The sequence below is a fragment of the Carcharodon carcharias genome, chromosome 1 (genome assembly GCF_017639515.1).
Source record: "Carcharodon carcharias isolate sCarCar2 chromosome 1, sCarCar2.pri, whole genome shotgun sequence".
In the NCBI taxonomy this organism is placed as follows: domain Eukaryota; kingdom Metazoa; phylum Chordata; class Chondrichthyes; order Lamniformes; family Lamnidae; genus Carcharodon; species Carcharodon carcharias.
In genome coordinates, this window is record NC_054467.1 from 68,885,437 (window position 1) to 68,901,617 (window position 16,181).

A 16,181-nucleotide genomic window follows, 5' to 3' on the forward strand; every position below is an offset into this window, starting at 1 on the left:
AGCCGCACCAGAAACCTGCCGCATTCCTTTCTAGACATGCATGAACGAACAGCTATTTTGCTGAGGCATGGAAGGGATGACAGCAATGATGATACCTTACCCCAGTGTTAGGCACTATGTTCAGTGAAGAAAGCAAATTCAAATTGCCCATTGTCATTAATATTAAGTTGTTATAAAGGAAAAGGAAATAAGTTCTGGGTGAGAAGGTCCATGGTTATCCTCAGAGATCAAAACAAAAAAACTGCGGATGCTGGAAATCCAAAACAAAAACAGAATTACCTGGAAAAACTCAGCAGGTCTGGCAGCATCGGGGGAGAAGAAAAGAGTTGACGTTTCGAGTCCACATGACCCTTCGACAGAACTAGTCATGAGGACTCGAAACGTCAACTCTTTTCTTCTCCGCTGATGCTGCCAGACCTGCTGAGTTTTTCCAGGTAATTCTGTTTTTGCCATGGTTATCCTTCCTGCCTCTCTGACAATTGAGGGCCTTAAGTGGTCAATTAATGACCACTTAAGGGCCTCATCCCACCATTGCTGGTATTAACCCAGCTGTAGATGGACCTGTTGCTATGCGACATACATGACAGGTAAAACTGTGCAGTCAGCTTGTCACCTCTGGGGGGTTGAGGGGCAGTGGGGGGGGTTTGTTGGTATGCCTCAATCAAAGACACTCAGTATTTGATCAAGGGACTGGACATCAGGATGTAGGTAGCTCAATGAGAGCCACCCTTCTGCCTTTGCTGCTGATGCCCCTGTGTCCTTCTCCCTGTGACCCCCAACCCATTATTTACCTGTGACTTGGGTCACTCCATGATCCTGGGACTCTAATGCCTGTTCTTCCAGCAGCAGCCACAGCCTCCCAGTGGCGCTGCTGAGTACAAGAGCTGCCAGCCTTGGGGTCTTGACTCCAGATAAAGGCCTGCCACTGGCCTTGCCACTGCCTGATTGGCATGAGGCTCAACAGGCCTTCCCAAAGTTTCCACCCATAGATAATGAAAGAGGTAAAGTCAAAAGACAAAGAGGAAAATAGAACAAAAGAGAGTCAGATGGAGAGAGAGCGAGAGAATGAGAAAGATAGAAAAAGTTGATGGCTTGGTTTTTTGGCCTGCTTGTGATTGAATAGTTAACTGAGACGCTGTACAGAACATTTTGACTTAGTCCCTGCCAGAATGGGGAAGCCATTTTCAGTTTGGGAACCTGATTTGGTGAGCTCAGCAGAGATTTGTTTCCAATGCCATGGTATTAGCATCTGCCCCCAGACTCCCTCACCAATTAGAGAGTGGGTAGGATGGCATACCAATTCTGTCAAAGGATGGATTTCTAATTAAAGGGATCATGACATGAGTTTGAAGGGCTCATCAGCAATCTGAGGTTGCTGCAACCAGGGGAATGGAGAGGAGAACTGGGAAGGCTGCTCCCTGGATCCCTCATTCTAACCTGGACATCTTACTGTGGGGTCTGAAGGACTGCAGTGACAGGGTCTTTCCCAAGGGTGGGAGGAAGAGGACAACATCTTGAACTAAAAAGCTTGGATGGAAGTGGATGACGAAGTCAGCAGCAAGTGTGTGACTGAGCACCAGGAAGGTCAAGAGAGTGGGAAAGGTGAATAGCATAACTCTTCCAGGTGTCAAGTCCTACACTCTGACTTTCGCAGTATTCTTCTGCACAGCATTCCTCAGAGCCACAGATTTCGCAGTTCCAATCATTCCTCTCTCCCCAGGCACCTCTCATCCCCATCCAAACAGCTAACACACACTCGCCCTCAACTTAGTACCCTCTCACTATACCTCATGTCACCCTCCACAAATGCTGTTCTTCCCTCCTCTGCACACAAGCCATTTTGAACACTTGTACCTCTATGCTTTCTCTCCTTGCGATAGAAGAGAGCACACAACTTGAGAGGGGCAGAAACCTGGCTGGGGTTGGATGGAATGGAGTGGTCCTTCAGTGACAAACTCCTTGATGACCACTGACAATGCCTGCCTACTTGGAGGAAGGTCTTGGTCCAGGAGGCTGGACCTGCCTCAGCAGCGACCTGCCGTGAAAGCCTGAGCCTTGAGGCACAGGTGCTCAATCATGTTGGTAGAGCTGATCCTCTGCTTGTAACATTGTGTTGGGGGTCTCACCTCCATCTAGCTGAATTTCAGTGCCACAGAATTATTTATGCACAGAAGGAGGCTTTTTGACTCATCAGGGCCAAGCTCGCACTCTGAAGAGAGATCTAGTCAGCCCCATGTTGCACTACCAATTTTATTTCAAGCAAATGCCTATCCAATTTCCATTTGAAATCATTGATTGTCTGTGCTTTCATCACTCTCAAGGGAAGTGATGATACCCACTGCCATTCACTGGGTAAGAAAGTTCTTCCTCACTCCCATCCCCCATCCCTCGTATCTTTTGCCCAAAACTTTAAAACTGTGTCTCGAAGTCCTTGTTATCATCAGCTAATGGGAACAAGTTTTCTTTGTCGACTTTTGTCATAATCGTGTTCACCTTTATCTGATCTCCCCATAACCTCCTATGTTCCAAGGGGAGCAACCCCTTCTTCTCCAACCTAACTTTGTAGCTAAATTCCCTCATCCCTGGAACCATTCTGGTAAATCTCCTCTCTACTCTCTCAAGGACCTTCACACCCTTCCTAAAGTGTGGTGACCAGAACTAAATCCTCTAGTAGCCCAACCAGAGATTTACAAGGGTTCAGCATAACTTCACTGCTTTTCAATACCTTTATTTATGAAGCCCATGGTCCCATATGCTTTGCTAACCACTCTCTTAATATGACCTATAACCGTCAAAGATCGAGGCACATGCACCCTTAAGTTCCTCTGTCCTGCACACTCTTTAGAACTGTGATAATTAAGTCTATATTGCCTCTCCCCTATCCCTTTTGCCAAAATGTATCTTCTTACACTTCTCTGTATTAAAAACCTCTGCCACTTGTCTGCCCATTCTGCTAGCCTATCTATTTCCTGTTGCAGTTTATTGGTACCATCTTCACTGTTTACCATGCCTCCAAGTTCACAATCATTGGCAAATTTTGAAATTTTACTCTGTATTCCAATATCCAAGTCACTGCGATAGTCCTCACATTGACTCTTGGGAAATTATCTGCCATCCTTGAGTTTGAAAAACAACCACTTAACATGATTTGCTTTTAAGCAATTTTTTTTACCTAAGCTGACAGTGACTCTCCTATTCCATAAACCTCAATTTTGTTAAACAGCCTTTCATGTGGCACTTAGTCAAACACTTTCTTAAAATCCATATAGACAACATCTATAACATTTCTTTCATCGACCTTCTCTGTTATAGCAAAAGATTTCAATTAGATGATTCAAACACAATTTGCCTTTTACAAATCCGTGCTAGCTCTTCTTAATCAAAACAAACATTTCCAAGTGTTTATTTTATTTCTGATTATTGTTTCTAGAACCTTACCCACCACAGATGTTAAACTGATTGAACTGTGGTTACTACAGTTACCTATAGTTTGACCTTACACCCTTTATGGAAGTAGGGTGACACATTTGCCACTCCCCAATCCTCTGACACCTCCCCCGTATCTAGGGAAGATTGGAAGGTTATGACAAGCTCTTCCACCATCTCTATCCCCACTTCCCTCAGCAACCAGGCATGCAAATCATTTGGAGCTGGTCACTTAGCCACTCCAAGAATAGCCTGCCTTTCCAGTACAATCTGCCTATTAATTTTCACTCCAGCCATTACTCTACCATCTCTGATTTTTCCGTTGTTTTGTCAACATCCAATTTGGCTAAACACCGATACAAAGTACTCATTACTTATTGTAGCTTTGCCCTTTGCCTCAAAACATATGGCACCTTCTCTGACCATAATAGGATCCACTTCACCTCTTACCACTCACTTACTATTAATCTGCCAGTAGAAGGTTTTTGGGTTCCCTTTTATATTAACTACCATTCTATTTTCATAGTCACCCTTTGCCGGTCTTATTTTTCTCTTCACTTCCCCTATCAACTTATTGTATTTGGTCAGGTTCACACTTGAAGAATTCACATGACACGTATCATACATCCTCTTTTTTTGCTTCATCATATTTCCTATCATGCTCATCATCTATTGAGTCCTCCTGGCTTTGGTTCCCCTGCCTTTCCCTCTTGTTGGAATGTACCTTTCCTGTATCTGAAACACCTCTTCCTTAAAGATCATCCAATATTCCGTTAGTTTTTCCTGTCAAACTTCAGTTCCATTTTACCCTGGCTAGATGCCCTCTCATCCCATTGAAGGTAGCTCTCTTCCAATTAGAAATTTCTACTTTAGATTGTTCCTTGCTCTTTTCCATTATAAATCTAAATCTTATGATATGGTGATCACCTTACTCAGGTGTTCTCCCACACACGCTTGGTTCATTCAGCCCACCTCATACCCCAGCACCAGATCCTGCAATGCCTCCACCCTAGTTGGACCAAGTATATACTGGTCAAGGAAGCTCTCCTGAACACATTTCAGAAATTCCTCCCCATTCCTTTTCCTTTATTCTAACATTATCCCAATTGATATTTGAGTAATTAAAGTCCCCAATATAGTTCTTACAAATCTCTGATTTCCCTGCAGATTTGCTCCTCTAACTCTCTCTATCATTATTTGGAGACCTATAGAATACCCCGTGGTAAGATCAGATCTTTCTTGCTTCTCAATTCTAACTAAATGGATTCTGTCCCTGCTTCCTCTAAGACAAGCTCTCTTTCCAAGGCTACAATGTCTTCCCTAATCAGTACCAGCACCCCTTATCCCTTTTGCCTTCCCTATCTTTTCTGAAAGAATTTTCATCCGTGAGTATAAAGTGCCCAGTTCTCACCATCTTAAAGCCACATTTCTGTTATTGTGATTCCTGACGTCAATCGACCACATTATGTTATGGCAGGTGGTATTTGCTGGACTGACCAAATCCCAAAAAGAAACTTGGTCAGACTATCACAACAGTTTTGCAATTTGTATTTATTATGAGAAGGCACGTGCACTGAAGTCAGAAGTAAAGATTCCACTATCACTTTTAGGGTTTTTAAAAGAAAACAAACACAAGATTACAGTTAGACAGTTAAATTTAGTTTTATAACATTTCCCAAAAGATTTCTACTTGGCCAGACTCTCAAATAAACACCCTTTTCCAGGCAACAGTCCCTACAGATTCTTAATCTATAGAACATCCAGTATTATTACCGCAAGGCGCCCACTTTGGCTATAAGGGAGTTTTTCACAAGCCTCTCTATCCCTTTTACTCGACAATGGAAATCCAAGGCTTGTAACAAAACCTTGCTTTCTGGAACACCTAGACATTTCTCTGCGGTGGCTGTAAGCTGCTTCCTTCACAGGTCTGTCTTCAAGATCACATGGCCACACACACCTTATACAGCTTTCAATCTTTCCTTTCATCTTTATCTATCGTTCTTAACTATCTTTTGAAAATTGCCTTTCCTAGAATCTAAAAATATTTCATGTTGTCTTTATGAACACCACTTTCAGGAAAAATAAACTTGATATCTTTACTTTATTTATTTATGATCTTTGCCAATTATAAAACTTCCCTTTATCTCTCTTTTTGAAATGAAATAGTTAAAAATTCACTTGTCATTTACCTTCTAATGCAAATTCCCATTCATGCTGTATCTAATAGTATCCCACCTTAGCTCATCCATTTCCAATTCAAAATAAATGCTTTACGCCTAACCCTTTGATGATTCAAACCTTGCAGTCTGACTGTCTTCAGTCTAATTAAATTAGTCACACACACACAACATACACACACCCCCACAAGCCTGCTTCACAGTATCCCACAGCAATATTGGAAAAAATTATATTCTCCCTACATCATGCACACTATGTCTGCCACTGCATGTGCAGTTTCTCCCACTGCTGACTTCATTGGTGTGCGCCTGTTTACCAGTGCTTCTCTGTGCCTGCATGTTGTGTCATTACTCATTGCTTACAGCTTTCCACTGCTGCCCCACTCCCTCTGCTGCCTCTCACCTGTCCCCTCTTCCAAGCCTTCACTAGCCCCCTCCTGAGCTGCAGTCCCCAAGTTCTCCTCCATTTACACTCATTCCCTGAGAGTTCCCAGAACTTGCTGTTGCTCCTGGAGTTTGCCACTTACACTACACTTTCCAACCTGGGTGAAACCAGGAACTGCTCACCCCTCGTTCCCTCTTTGTTTTGGCTGAGTTTGCAGCTGTCTTGGATGTCGCCAGCTTTGATGTCACAGACACTGCAACTGCATGTATGGGTAGTGCAGCTTCTGCAAAGGAAAGTCACCAACTCAGCCTTCCATTATTGCCACTACATCATATTCCCACTCGGCTATTTGCACTTGGAACTCACCAACCTTATTCATCACGCTGTTTACATACGTGCATTCTAAACATGCCTTTGTATTCTTTTAGTCCTTCTTAAATCAGCTCCATCTAACATGGTATTACTTCCTTCTCTAATACTATTCAACACTCCCACTCCTTCATGCATCTTAACCTTTTTTCTACTTCTTTATTCTGGTGCCCAACTCTTGCCAATTTAGGTTAAACCATTCGTAACCAGACTAGTGAACCTCCCCACAAGGATATTGTCCAATCCCTCTGCTTTTCAAAGGAGTATGAGGCTGAGGAGAAGACAGCTAGTTGTGCTGCTGGCAATGGTGCTGCTGCTTCTGCTCTTGCCACTCTTAAAAGGGCAAGGCTCCCATTGCCATGGTGAGGGCTAACAGTAGGGAAGTGCTGCTAAAGGTGAGTGAAGTGCCTTCCAAGAAGTTAGCAACCACCTGTCAATAATAGAATTCTCAGAAAAGAGGTGTTTTGAACAGCAGCTTCTCACCTGTCCATTTACTGATTAAAGGCTTCCCAGCCTGTCAAGTTTCAATGAAGAAGCTCTTCCTACTGTACACTCACCTCAGTGACCCTGGTGAGTTGCTGACAGATGTGGAAACAGGTGCCCAGTAAATCCAGGGTTAAATAAGCTCTTAATTGCCATTTTAATTGCTTTAATTAGTTTCCCGCCAGATCCAATGGAGTTTTCTATGGCCTCAGAATCTGAAAAAATCCAGTTAAATCAGGGGATTTAACTCCCATGATACACACAAACCCACTCCTTTTAGCTGGAAAAACTCCTCATATTTTCTGTTCTCACGCATGAAAATATAATTTGGGAAGATGGTAGGAGATGCAGAGTTTTGGTATGACTCATTGGCTTCAGATCAGGAAATGAAAACCAGGAAGGGATCAAAAGCCAGGGAAGAGAAATCAAGGAAGTAGATATATCAGAAAACCAAAAAAACTTGCCCAAACTTTTGGTATTAAATTAAGACTAGTATTTTTAATTGAGGAAAAAATTAACCAACAACTTACAATAACTTTGACAAAGTTGGCAGGAAAAATCCCAGTATGCCCCTTGCATTTCCCACTAAACCAATCTTTGTCCAATTTCTCCAGCAAGTACACAGTATCTCCTGACTTTAGATTCAGTTCATCATTTTGATCTGGAAAAAAAGAAATAACTGGTCTGATCATTGCTTCCTCAAGGAGCCATGTAACCACCTCCAGCTTACATCAAACACTGTCATACTAAAAAGAATAACTGACAGTTTGACACCCATTACACATAGATATCATTTTTGATTATGCATTCGTATAGGTACATTTAATTTACTTTATATACAAAGTTGAATTCTCATTAATCTACAATTAGCTTAAATTGAAATTAAAGTTTGGATCTGAACTTAATTGTGAGCGATCATGAATGTAACATTCCCCCCCTTAAACTGACAATAGGCAAGTGGAGAGGAAAAGGTAAAACAACACTGGGTCAGAATGTAAATTCCTAACAGGAAAGTAGCAGTGTGCAGATTTTTTAAAAAGTAAACCTCTTGGTTCATAGAGCAACATCAGTATATAAATGGGTGATCCCCCAAACCAATACTGCCCCTTGAATAAAGCTGAAGGTCAAGTACCCCCCTCCACTGGAGCAGGAAATAAGCAGCAGAAAACTAAAGGAGATGCTTTTGTGGCATCACTAGAAGTCACTATGGTGTATGGTGCAGGTCAATGCTTCACATCATCGCTCAACCATCGAAACCACAGTGATTGCAGAGGTGGTGGACAATCCGGAGCTCACTCGCAAAGCAAGGGAAATGTAGGTCAGTTGTTTACTCTGGCTCTTACCAGCTGTTATTATGTGCTTAAAGTCATAAGGCTGAACTCCAGAAATACAATCTTAATAGCAAGTTAAATAGCAAATCTCATTTACAATCCTCTTTTATTCTGACTACAAATACAAACAAAACTCCAAAAATGTTCAAACCTGAAAATTGATGAGTTCCCCTGCCCACAGGCAATCGTCTGTCCCTTGACTGACAGGGTCACATTGAGAGTAATTAGCCTGTAGTTTTATTAGTGAAGTTCTCATTCAGCTGAGTCATATAAAAGGTCTTTCCCTGTGCCACACATACTGGGGAGGATTTAGTCAACAGTGTGCCATTCCTGATGGAGGAACTGGAAGTGTGTGCCACTTCTGCTCTCTTGCATTTTCCAGTTTCCCCTGCGATTGCAGTTAAAGTTTTAAGTGCCAGTAGCGTGCACGGAAAACAAATGCGATTCAGCGGCTGGGGAAGCTTTTCAGTGGTGAAACCTGCCATCAGCTGACAGTGCTGCAGCAACGGGTGGGCTATAAAAGAGCCTCCTGGTCAAACAGGGAGGCTGTGCAACATGGCCAAAACTTTCCTATCTAACTACATTGCTATTACCATAAGATTTGAGGGCACAAAGGTGGCACAGGTGTTTTTCAAGACTTAATTTCACGTGTAAATATTTCACATTACATTGGTTTCACTTTATTCATGTGTGCATCATTATTTGTTGAGACTAGCTTAATCAGAAAGCTAAATGTACTGACACACCTCATGGTTGGCATGCATTGATGGTTACAGGGGAGTGAGGGACATTTACTTAATTGTAAAAGAAACAATGTTGCATTTTATTGTTCACTTTTTATTGAATGTTCATGTTAGTGTCCAGTGTTGTATTTGCTACTCTACGGGACATGGCTGAACTTGCAGGCTTAGCTGACCCTCCCTTCTATGCATTTAAAAGAGATTGTCCAAGATCACTCTAAGCTGGGATAATTGAAATGTTGTAGGTGAACTCAAAGCTTGCAAGGACTCCGTCAACCAACACCCTGAGGTGAACACACATTTGAACAGTACTGACATCATCCTATTGTCCCCTCTTTTCTTACCTTGACTGACTGTTCCCACAAACCCAGCCCCCCACAACCACACCCAGGATGCCAAGCCCTTCCCACTTCACTACTCCATGCCCCCAACCTACTCTCTATCCTCTCCTGGATCTTTCTTCCACAGATCCATGCCCCTGACCCAATCCACACACACACATCCCCCTACCCTGAACCACTGACTCACGCTTGCCGGTCCCAAGCCTCCATGCAAGCTGTCATTCCCCTGCTCCCCTCCCTCACGGAAAACTGCTGACTGGCACACGTTACTTCAAACAAATGTGAACCGGGTGCCACAGGATTCTCGTACACTGCTGACATTAGAATGTAATTTTAAAAGTTTTACGCTAATGGATGTTCATGGCATGCAAATATATTACAAGTATGAACCCTCCATGGGTTGTCATGAGGCTCAACATACTGTAAGCACACTGCTGACTTTATTGATTTCACATCCCACCACATGCCACATTTCCCACTCTTGCGGCCTCCATAAAATTTCCCTGACTGTGTTATTAAACCAATCACTGAAACTTATTCCCTCCCTAAACAATCACATCAACTTTAAAAGTATACAGGAGAATTTATCAACATAAGAACAAATATATGAAGCAGGCTTTTATTTAACAGCTTATTTTTAATGCCAGAGTCAATATAATAAAAGATGTATTACTGAACAGTGAATGATAGTTAAATAAAACATTTTGATGGAAGTACTGGATTTTCCCTTTCCCAGCACTGCAGAATCCCATACCTGCTGTGAAGTCATGCAGCACAATAGCATGGGGAGCACTGTTTTCTCCAAACTGTTCAGAAGTGAAGGGTTTCTAAGAAAACAGAACATGGGACAAAGAAAATGGAAATTTGTGACCAATGTGTGTTCCAATGTGAAGATAGAAAAAGAAAAAAATACCAAATACAAAGAAATCAAAACCAAATTATTACAATAACAAAAATGATGTAACTCAGAAGCACATGAAACAAGAAGCTTAATAGAATCATAGCATTGTACATCATAGCAGTAAATCTGTGTCAACACTTTTGAAGAGTAATCCAGTTCGTCCCATTCCCTCGCTCTTTCCTCATATTCCTGCAACTCTTTCTGCTTAAATTACTTATCCAATTCCTTTTCTCAGGCTACTATTGAACCTGCATCCACCGCCCTATCAGACTGTGCATTCCAAATCGCTAAATCCTAACCACTAGTTGTGCTTAAAATTTTCTCCTCATGTCACCTCTGGTTATTTTGCAATCACCTTAAATCTGTGCCCTCTCATTAACAACCCTTCAGCCACTGAAAGCAATATCTATTTGCTCCATCTGAATCCTTAATTAATGATCTTAAACAGCTCTACCAAATCACCCCTTAGTCTTCTCTGCTCTAAGGAAAACAACCTCAGCTTCTCAGTCTATCCATGTAATTGTAATCTCTCATCCCTGGAACAATTGTAATGAGTCTCTTATATACACTCTCCAAAACCTTCCCTTCCTTCCTAAAGTGTGGTGCACAGAATTGGACACAATATATCAGCTGGGGCCAAACTAATGATTTATATAAGTTCAGCATAACTTCCTGGCTTTTGTACTCTTATGCCTCAAATTATAAAGTGCAGGATCCCGTATGATTTGTTAATCTGTCCTTCAAAGATTTGTGTACAAACACCCCCAGATCCCTCTGTTCTTGCACCCCCTTTAAAATTATACCGTGTCACAAAACTATCATATTTTTCAAAATAGTATTGTGGGATATTGTAAGGTAGGGTTGTATATATGGGTGGCTGATTTAATTGGAGTTGGATAGACTGCAAGGGTGAAATTATCAAGAGTTAGGTGTAAAAAGGGTATTTGAAATGCTAATGAGTGAGCTAGGATAAAGTCATTAGATGGGGGTGAATGAAATTTGCATTTTAGGATAAATGGAGAGGTGTTTGGTTTTTCAAGAAACATGATAAACTTTTACAACTGATTGGATCAATAGGACAAGGTTATGTTATTTATTTTTCCCAAAAGGAAAAGGCCAAACTGACAGCATGAAAGATTTTTATATTATGGGAAAAGTAAATTCCAAAGACATATGGGAACAATGAGATTTATAGATTAAAGAGAGAGAAATATAGTTAACGAAGGATAGAAGGTTGTGAGGGGGTGGCTGTGTAAGATCTAAAATATACACCATGTGAAACAGACTTGGGGAAACAACCCTAGCCACTTTGTAGAAGTCTGCTACTCCAGTAATCAAAAGTTGTGTTAAAAAACCTTTGGAATTCCACTGTGGAGTGGGTGCCTGTGGTAACCTTGCTGGATTGCCTATCTAAATTTAAAATCTATTTTTGGACTGTTGCCTTAAAGGGGGTGTATAGTTGGGAGTCAGGTTAATTAGGTATGTTGGGATTTGTTATAATATTAACTAATAGTGTAACTGTAATCTTGTGCATGTGTTTTCATTTGTTTCTTTTGTTAAATGTTCTAATTTAATTTTTAAAATCTCAAAAGGTGTTAGTGGACTCACCACTTCTGAATTCAGTGTACAAATCTTCTTGTAATAAATAAAGTGCAAAACCGTTCTGATAACATGGCCAAGCTTCCCTTGTGGATTTGGTCAGCCTAGCAAAAGCCACCTGCCTTATCATAACAACCAATTATTATAACAAGTATTGTCTCTCCTCAGTCTTCCTAACAAAATGGTTCACTTGACACCTTTTAGGCTGAATTTCATCTGCACGTTTACCCATTTCACCAGCCTACCTACGTCCTCTCAAAGTATATCACTAGCTTCCTGTTTCCTACACTTCCAAGTTTCATGTCATCAGCAAATTTCAAAATACTGTCAACGTTTCGAATCCATATGACTCTTCATCAGAACTAAGGAAAATAGAAATGAAGTGAAATATAAGCTGTTTGAGGGGGGGTGGGACAAATAGAGCTGGATAGAAGGCCAGTGATAGGTGGAGGCAAGGTAAAGATTGCTAAAGATGCCATAGACAAAAGGACAAAGGGGTGTTGATGGTGGTGATATTAGCTAAGGAATGTGATAATGGTGACATTAAGGGTGGAAAGCAGGACGAGCAAGTTGACAGATAGCCCTCATGGGGGTGGGGTGGGGGGGAAGGGATCAAAATAGGCTAAAAGGTTGAGATAAAACAATGGATGGACCACCCATGGTGGTTGACAGGGCCCTCAACTGTGTCTGGCCCATCTCTCATCCTCACACCTTCCTCTCCCTCCCAGAACCATGATAGGGTCCCTCTTGTCCTCACTTATCACCCCACCAGCCTCCGCATTCAAAGGATCATCCTCTGTCATTTCCGCCAACTCCAGCATGATGCCACCACCAAACACACCATCCCTTCACCCCCCTCCCACCCTGTCAGCATTCCGTAGGGACTGTTCCCTCCAGGGCACCCTGGTCCACTCCTCCATCACCCCCTACACTTCAACCCCTCCCATGACACCTTCCCATGCAACCACAGAAAGTGTAACACCTGCCTCTTTACTTACCCCCTCTTCACCATCCAAGGACCCAAACACTCCTTTCAAGTGAAGCAGCACTTCACTTGCACTTCCCTCAATTTAGTCTACTGCATTCGTTGTTCCCAATGCGGTTTCCTCTACATTGGAGAGACCAAATGCAGACGGCGTGACCACTTTGCGGAATACCTTCGGTCTGTCCGCAAGGATGACCCAAACCTCTCTGTCACTTGCCATTTCAACACACCACCCTGCTCTTATGCCCATATGGCCTGCTGCAATGTTTCAGTGAAGCTCAATGCAAACTGGAGGAACAACACCTCCCACTTTGCAGCCTTCTAGGCTTAACATGAAGTTCAACAACTTCAGATCATGAACTCTCTCCTCCTTCCCCACCCCCTTTCCGATCCCCCTTTTTCCAATAGTTTATAATTTTAAAAACATTTTTTTAAATAATTTTTCTTTTCCCACCTATTTCTATTATTTTAAAATTTATTTCCATCCCTTAACCACTTAACTAATCTATTTTGCTACTGCTCCTTTTATCCCTGGGTTTAAATTTTCTAACAAGTCTATCATGTGGTAAACAAAAACAGAATTACCTGGAAAAACTCAGCAGGTCTGGCAGCATCGGCGGAGAAGTAAAGAGTTGACGTTTCGAGTCCTCATGACCCTTCGACAGAACTTGCGTTCGAGTCCAAGAAAGAGTTGAAATATAAGCTGGTTTAAGGTGTGTGTGTGGGGGGCGGAGAGATAGAGAGACAAAGAGGTGGAGGGGGGGTGGGGGTGTGTGGTTGTAGGGACAAACAAGCAATGATAGAAGCAGATCATCAAAAGATGTCAACGACAATAGTACAATAGAACACATAGATGTTAAAATTAAAGTTGGTGATATTATCTAAACGAATGTGCTAATTAAGAATGGATGGTAGGGCACTCAAGGTATAGCTCTAGTGGGTTTTTTTTTATTTTATATATAATGGAAATAGGTGGGAAAAAGAAAATCTTTATAATTTATTGGAAAAAAAAGGGGAGGGGGAAACAGAAAGGGGGTGGGGATGGGGGAGGGAGCTTACGATCTAAAGTTGTTGAATTCAATATTCAGTCCAGAAGGCTGTAAAGTCCCTAGTCGGAAGATGAGGTGTTGTTCCTCCAGTTTGCGCTGGGCTTCACTGGAACAATGCAGCAAGCCAAGGACAGACATGTGGGCAAGAGAGCAGGGTGGAGTGTTGAAATGGCAAGCGACAGGGAGGTTTGGGTCATGCTTGCGGACAGACCGCAGGTGTTCTGCAAAGCGGTCGCCCAGTTTACGTTTGGTCTCTCCAATGTAGAGGAGACCACATTGGGAGCAACGGATGCAGTAGACTAAGTTGGGGGAAATGCAAGTGAAATGCTGCTTCACTTGAAAGGAGTGTTTGGGTCCTTGGACGGTGAGGAGAGAGGAAGTGAAGGGGCAGGTGTTGCATTTTTTGCGTGGGCATGGGGTTGTGCCATAGGAGGGGGTTGAGGAGTAGGGGGTGATGGAGGAGTGGACCAGGGTGTCCCGGAGGGAGCGATCCCTACGGAATGCCGATAAGGGGGGTGAAGGGAAGATGTGTTTGGTGGTGGCATCATGCTGGAGTTGGCGGAAATGGCGGAGGATGATCCTTTGAATGCGGAGGCTGGTGGGGTGATAAGTGAGGACAAGGGGGACCCTATCATGTTTCTGGGAGGGAGGAGAAGGCGTGAGGGCGGATGCGCGGGAGATGGGCCGGACACGGTTGAGGGCCCTGTCAACGACCGTGGGTGGAAAACCTCGGTTAAGGAAGAAGGAGGACATGTCAGAGGAACTGTTTTTGAATGTAGCATCATCGGAACAGATGCGACGGAGGCGAAGGAACTGAGAGAATGGGATGGAGTCCTTACAGGAAGCAGGGTGTGAGGAGCTGTAGTCGAGATAGCTGTGGGAGTCGGTGGGTTTGTAATGGATATTGGTGGACAGTCTATCACCAGAGATTGAGACAGAGAGGTCAAGGAAGGGAAGGGAAGTGTCAGAGATGGACCACGTGAAAATGATGGAGGGGTGGAGATCGGAAGCAAAATTAATAAATTTTTCCAAGTCCTGACGAGAGCATGAAGCGGCACCAAAGTAATCATCGATGTACCGGAGAAAGAGTTGTGGAAGGGGGCCGGAGTAGGACTGCAACAAGGAATGTTCCACATACCCCATAAAGAGACAGGCATAGCTGGGGCCCATGCGGGTACCCATAGCCACACCTTTTATTTGGAGGAAGTGAGAGGAGTTGAAGGAGAAATTGTTCAGTGTGAGAACAAGTTCAGCCAGACGGAGGAGAGTAGTGGTGGATGGGGATTGTTCGGGCCTCTGTTCGAGGAAGAAGCTAAGGGCCCTCAGACCATCCTGGTGGGGGATGGAGGTGTAGAGGGATTGGACGTCCATGGTGAAGAGTAAGCGGTTGGGGCCAGGGAACTGGAAATTGTTGATGTGACGTAAGGTGTCAGAGAAATCACGGATGTAGGTGGGAAGGGACTGGACAAGGGGAGAGAGAAGGGAGTCAAGATAACGAGAAATGAGTTCTGTGGGGCAGGAGCAAGCTGAGACGATCGGTCTACCGGGGCAGTTCTGTTTGTGGATTTTGGGTAGGAGATAGAAGCGGGCCGTCCGAGGTTGGGCGACTATCAGGTTGGAAGCTGTGGGAGGGAGATCCCCAGAGGAGATGAGGTCAGTGACAGTCCTGTTTCCAGGACCCACGGTCGTTGACAGGGCCCTCAACCGTGTCCGGCCCATCTCCCGCGCATCCGCCCTCACGCCTTCTCCTCCCTCCCAGAAACATGATAGGGTCCCCCTTGTCCTCACTTATCACCCCACCAGCCTCCGCATTCAAAGGATCATCCTCCGCCATTTCCGCCAACTCCAGCATGATGCCACCACCAAACACATCTTCCCTTCACCCCCCTTATCGGCATTCCGTAGGGATCGCTCCCTCCGGGACACCCTGGTCCACTCCTCCATCACCCCCTACTCCTCAACCCCCTCCTATGGCACCACCCCATGCCCACGCAAAAAATGCAATACCTGCCCCTTCACTTCCTCTCTCCTCACCGTCCAAGGACCCAAACACTCCTTTCAAGTGAAGCTGCATTTCACTTGCATTTCCCCCAACTTAGTCTACTGCATCCGTTGCTCCCAATGTGGTCTCCTCTACATTGGAGAGACCAAACGTAAACTGGGCGACCGCTTTGCAGAACACCTGCGGTCTGTCCGCAAGAATGACCCAAACCTCCCTGTCGCTTGCCATTTCAACACTCCACCCTGCTCTCTTGCCCACATGTCTGTCCTTGGCTTGCTGCATTGTTCCAGTGAAGCCCAACGCAAACTGGAGGAACAACACCTCATCTTCCGACTAGGGACTTTACAGCCTTCTGGACTGAATATTGAATTCAACAACTTTAGGTCGTAAGCT

At 43.7% G+C, this 16,181-nt stretch overlaps 1 protein-coding gene across 7 annotated transcripts in view; it reads right to left on the minus strand.

Annotated features, from left to right (window-relative positions):
• sh3d19 (SH3 domain containing 19) overlaps positions 1 to 16,181 on the minus strand; it is a 202,115-nt gene that overhangs the window by 39,691 nt on the left and 146,243 nt on the right. For all 7 annotated transcript variants that reach the window (XM_041190073.1, XM_041190096.1, XM_041190081.1 and 4 more), the window contains exons 14-15: positions 10,007 to 10,079; positions 7,371 to 7,501 (exon numbers count right to left, since the gene is read on the minus strand). In XM_041190073.1, the coding sequence (XP_041046007.1) occupies positions 7,371 to 7,501; positions 10,007 to 10,079 (204 nt within the window). The remainder of the gene's footprint in view (positions 1 to 7,370; positions 7,502 to 10,006; positions 10,080 to 16,181) is intronic.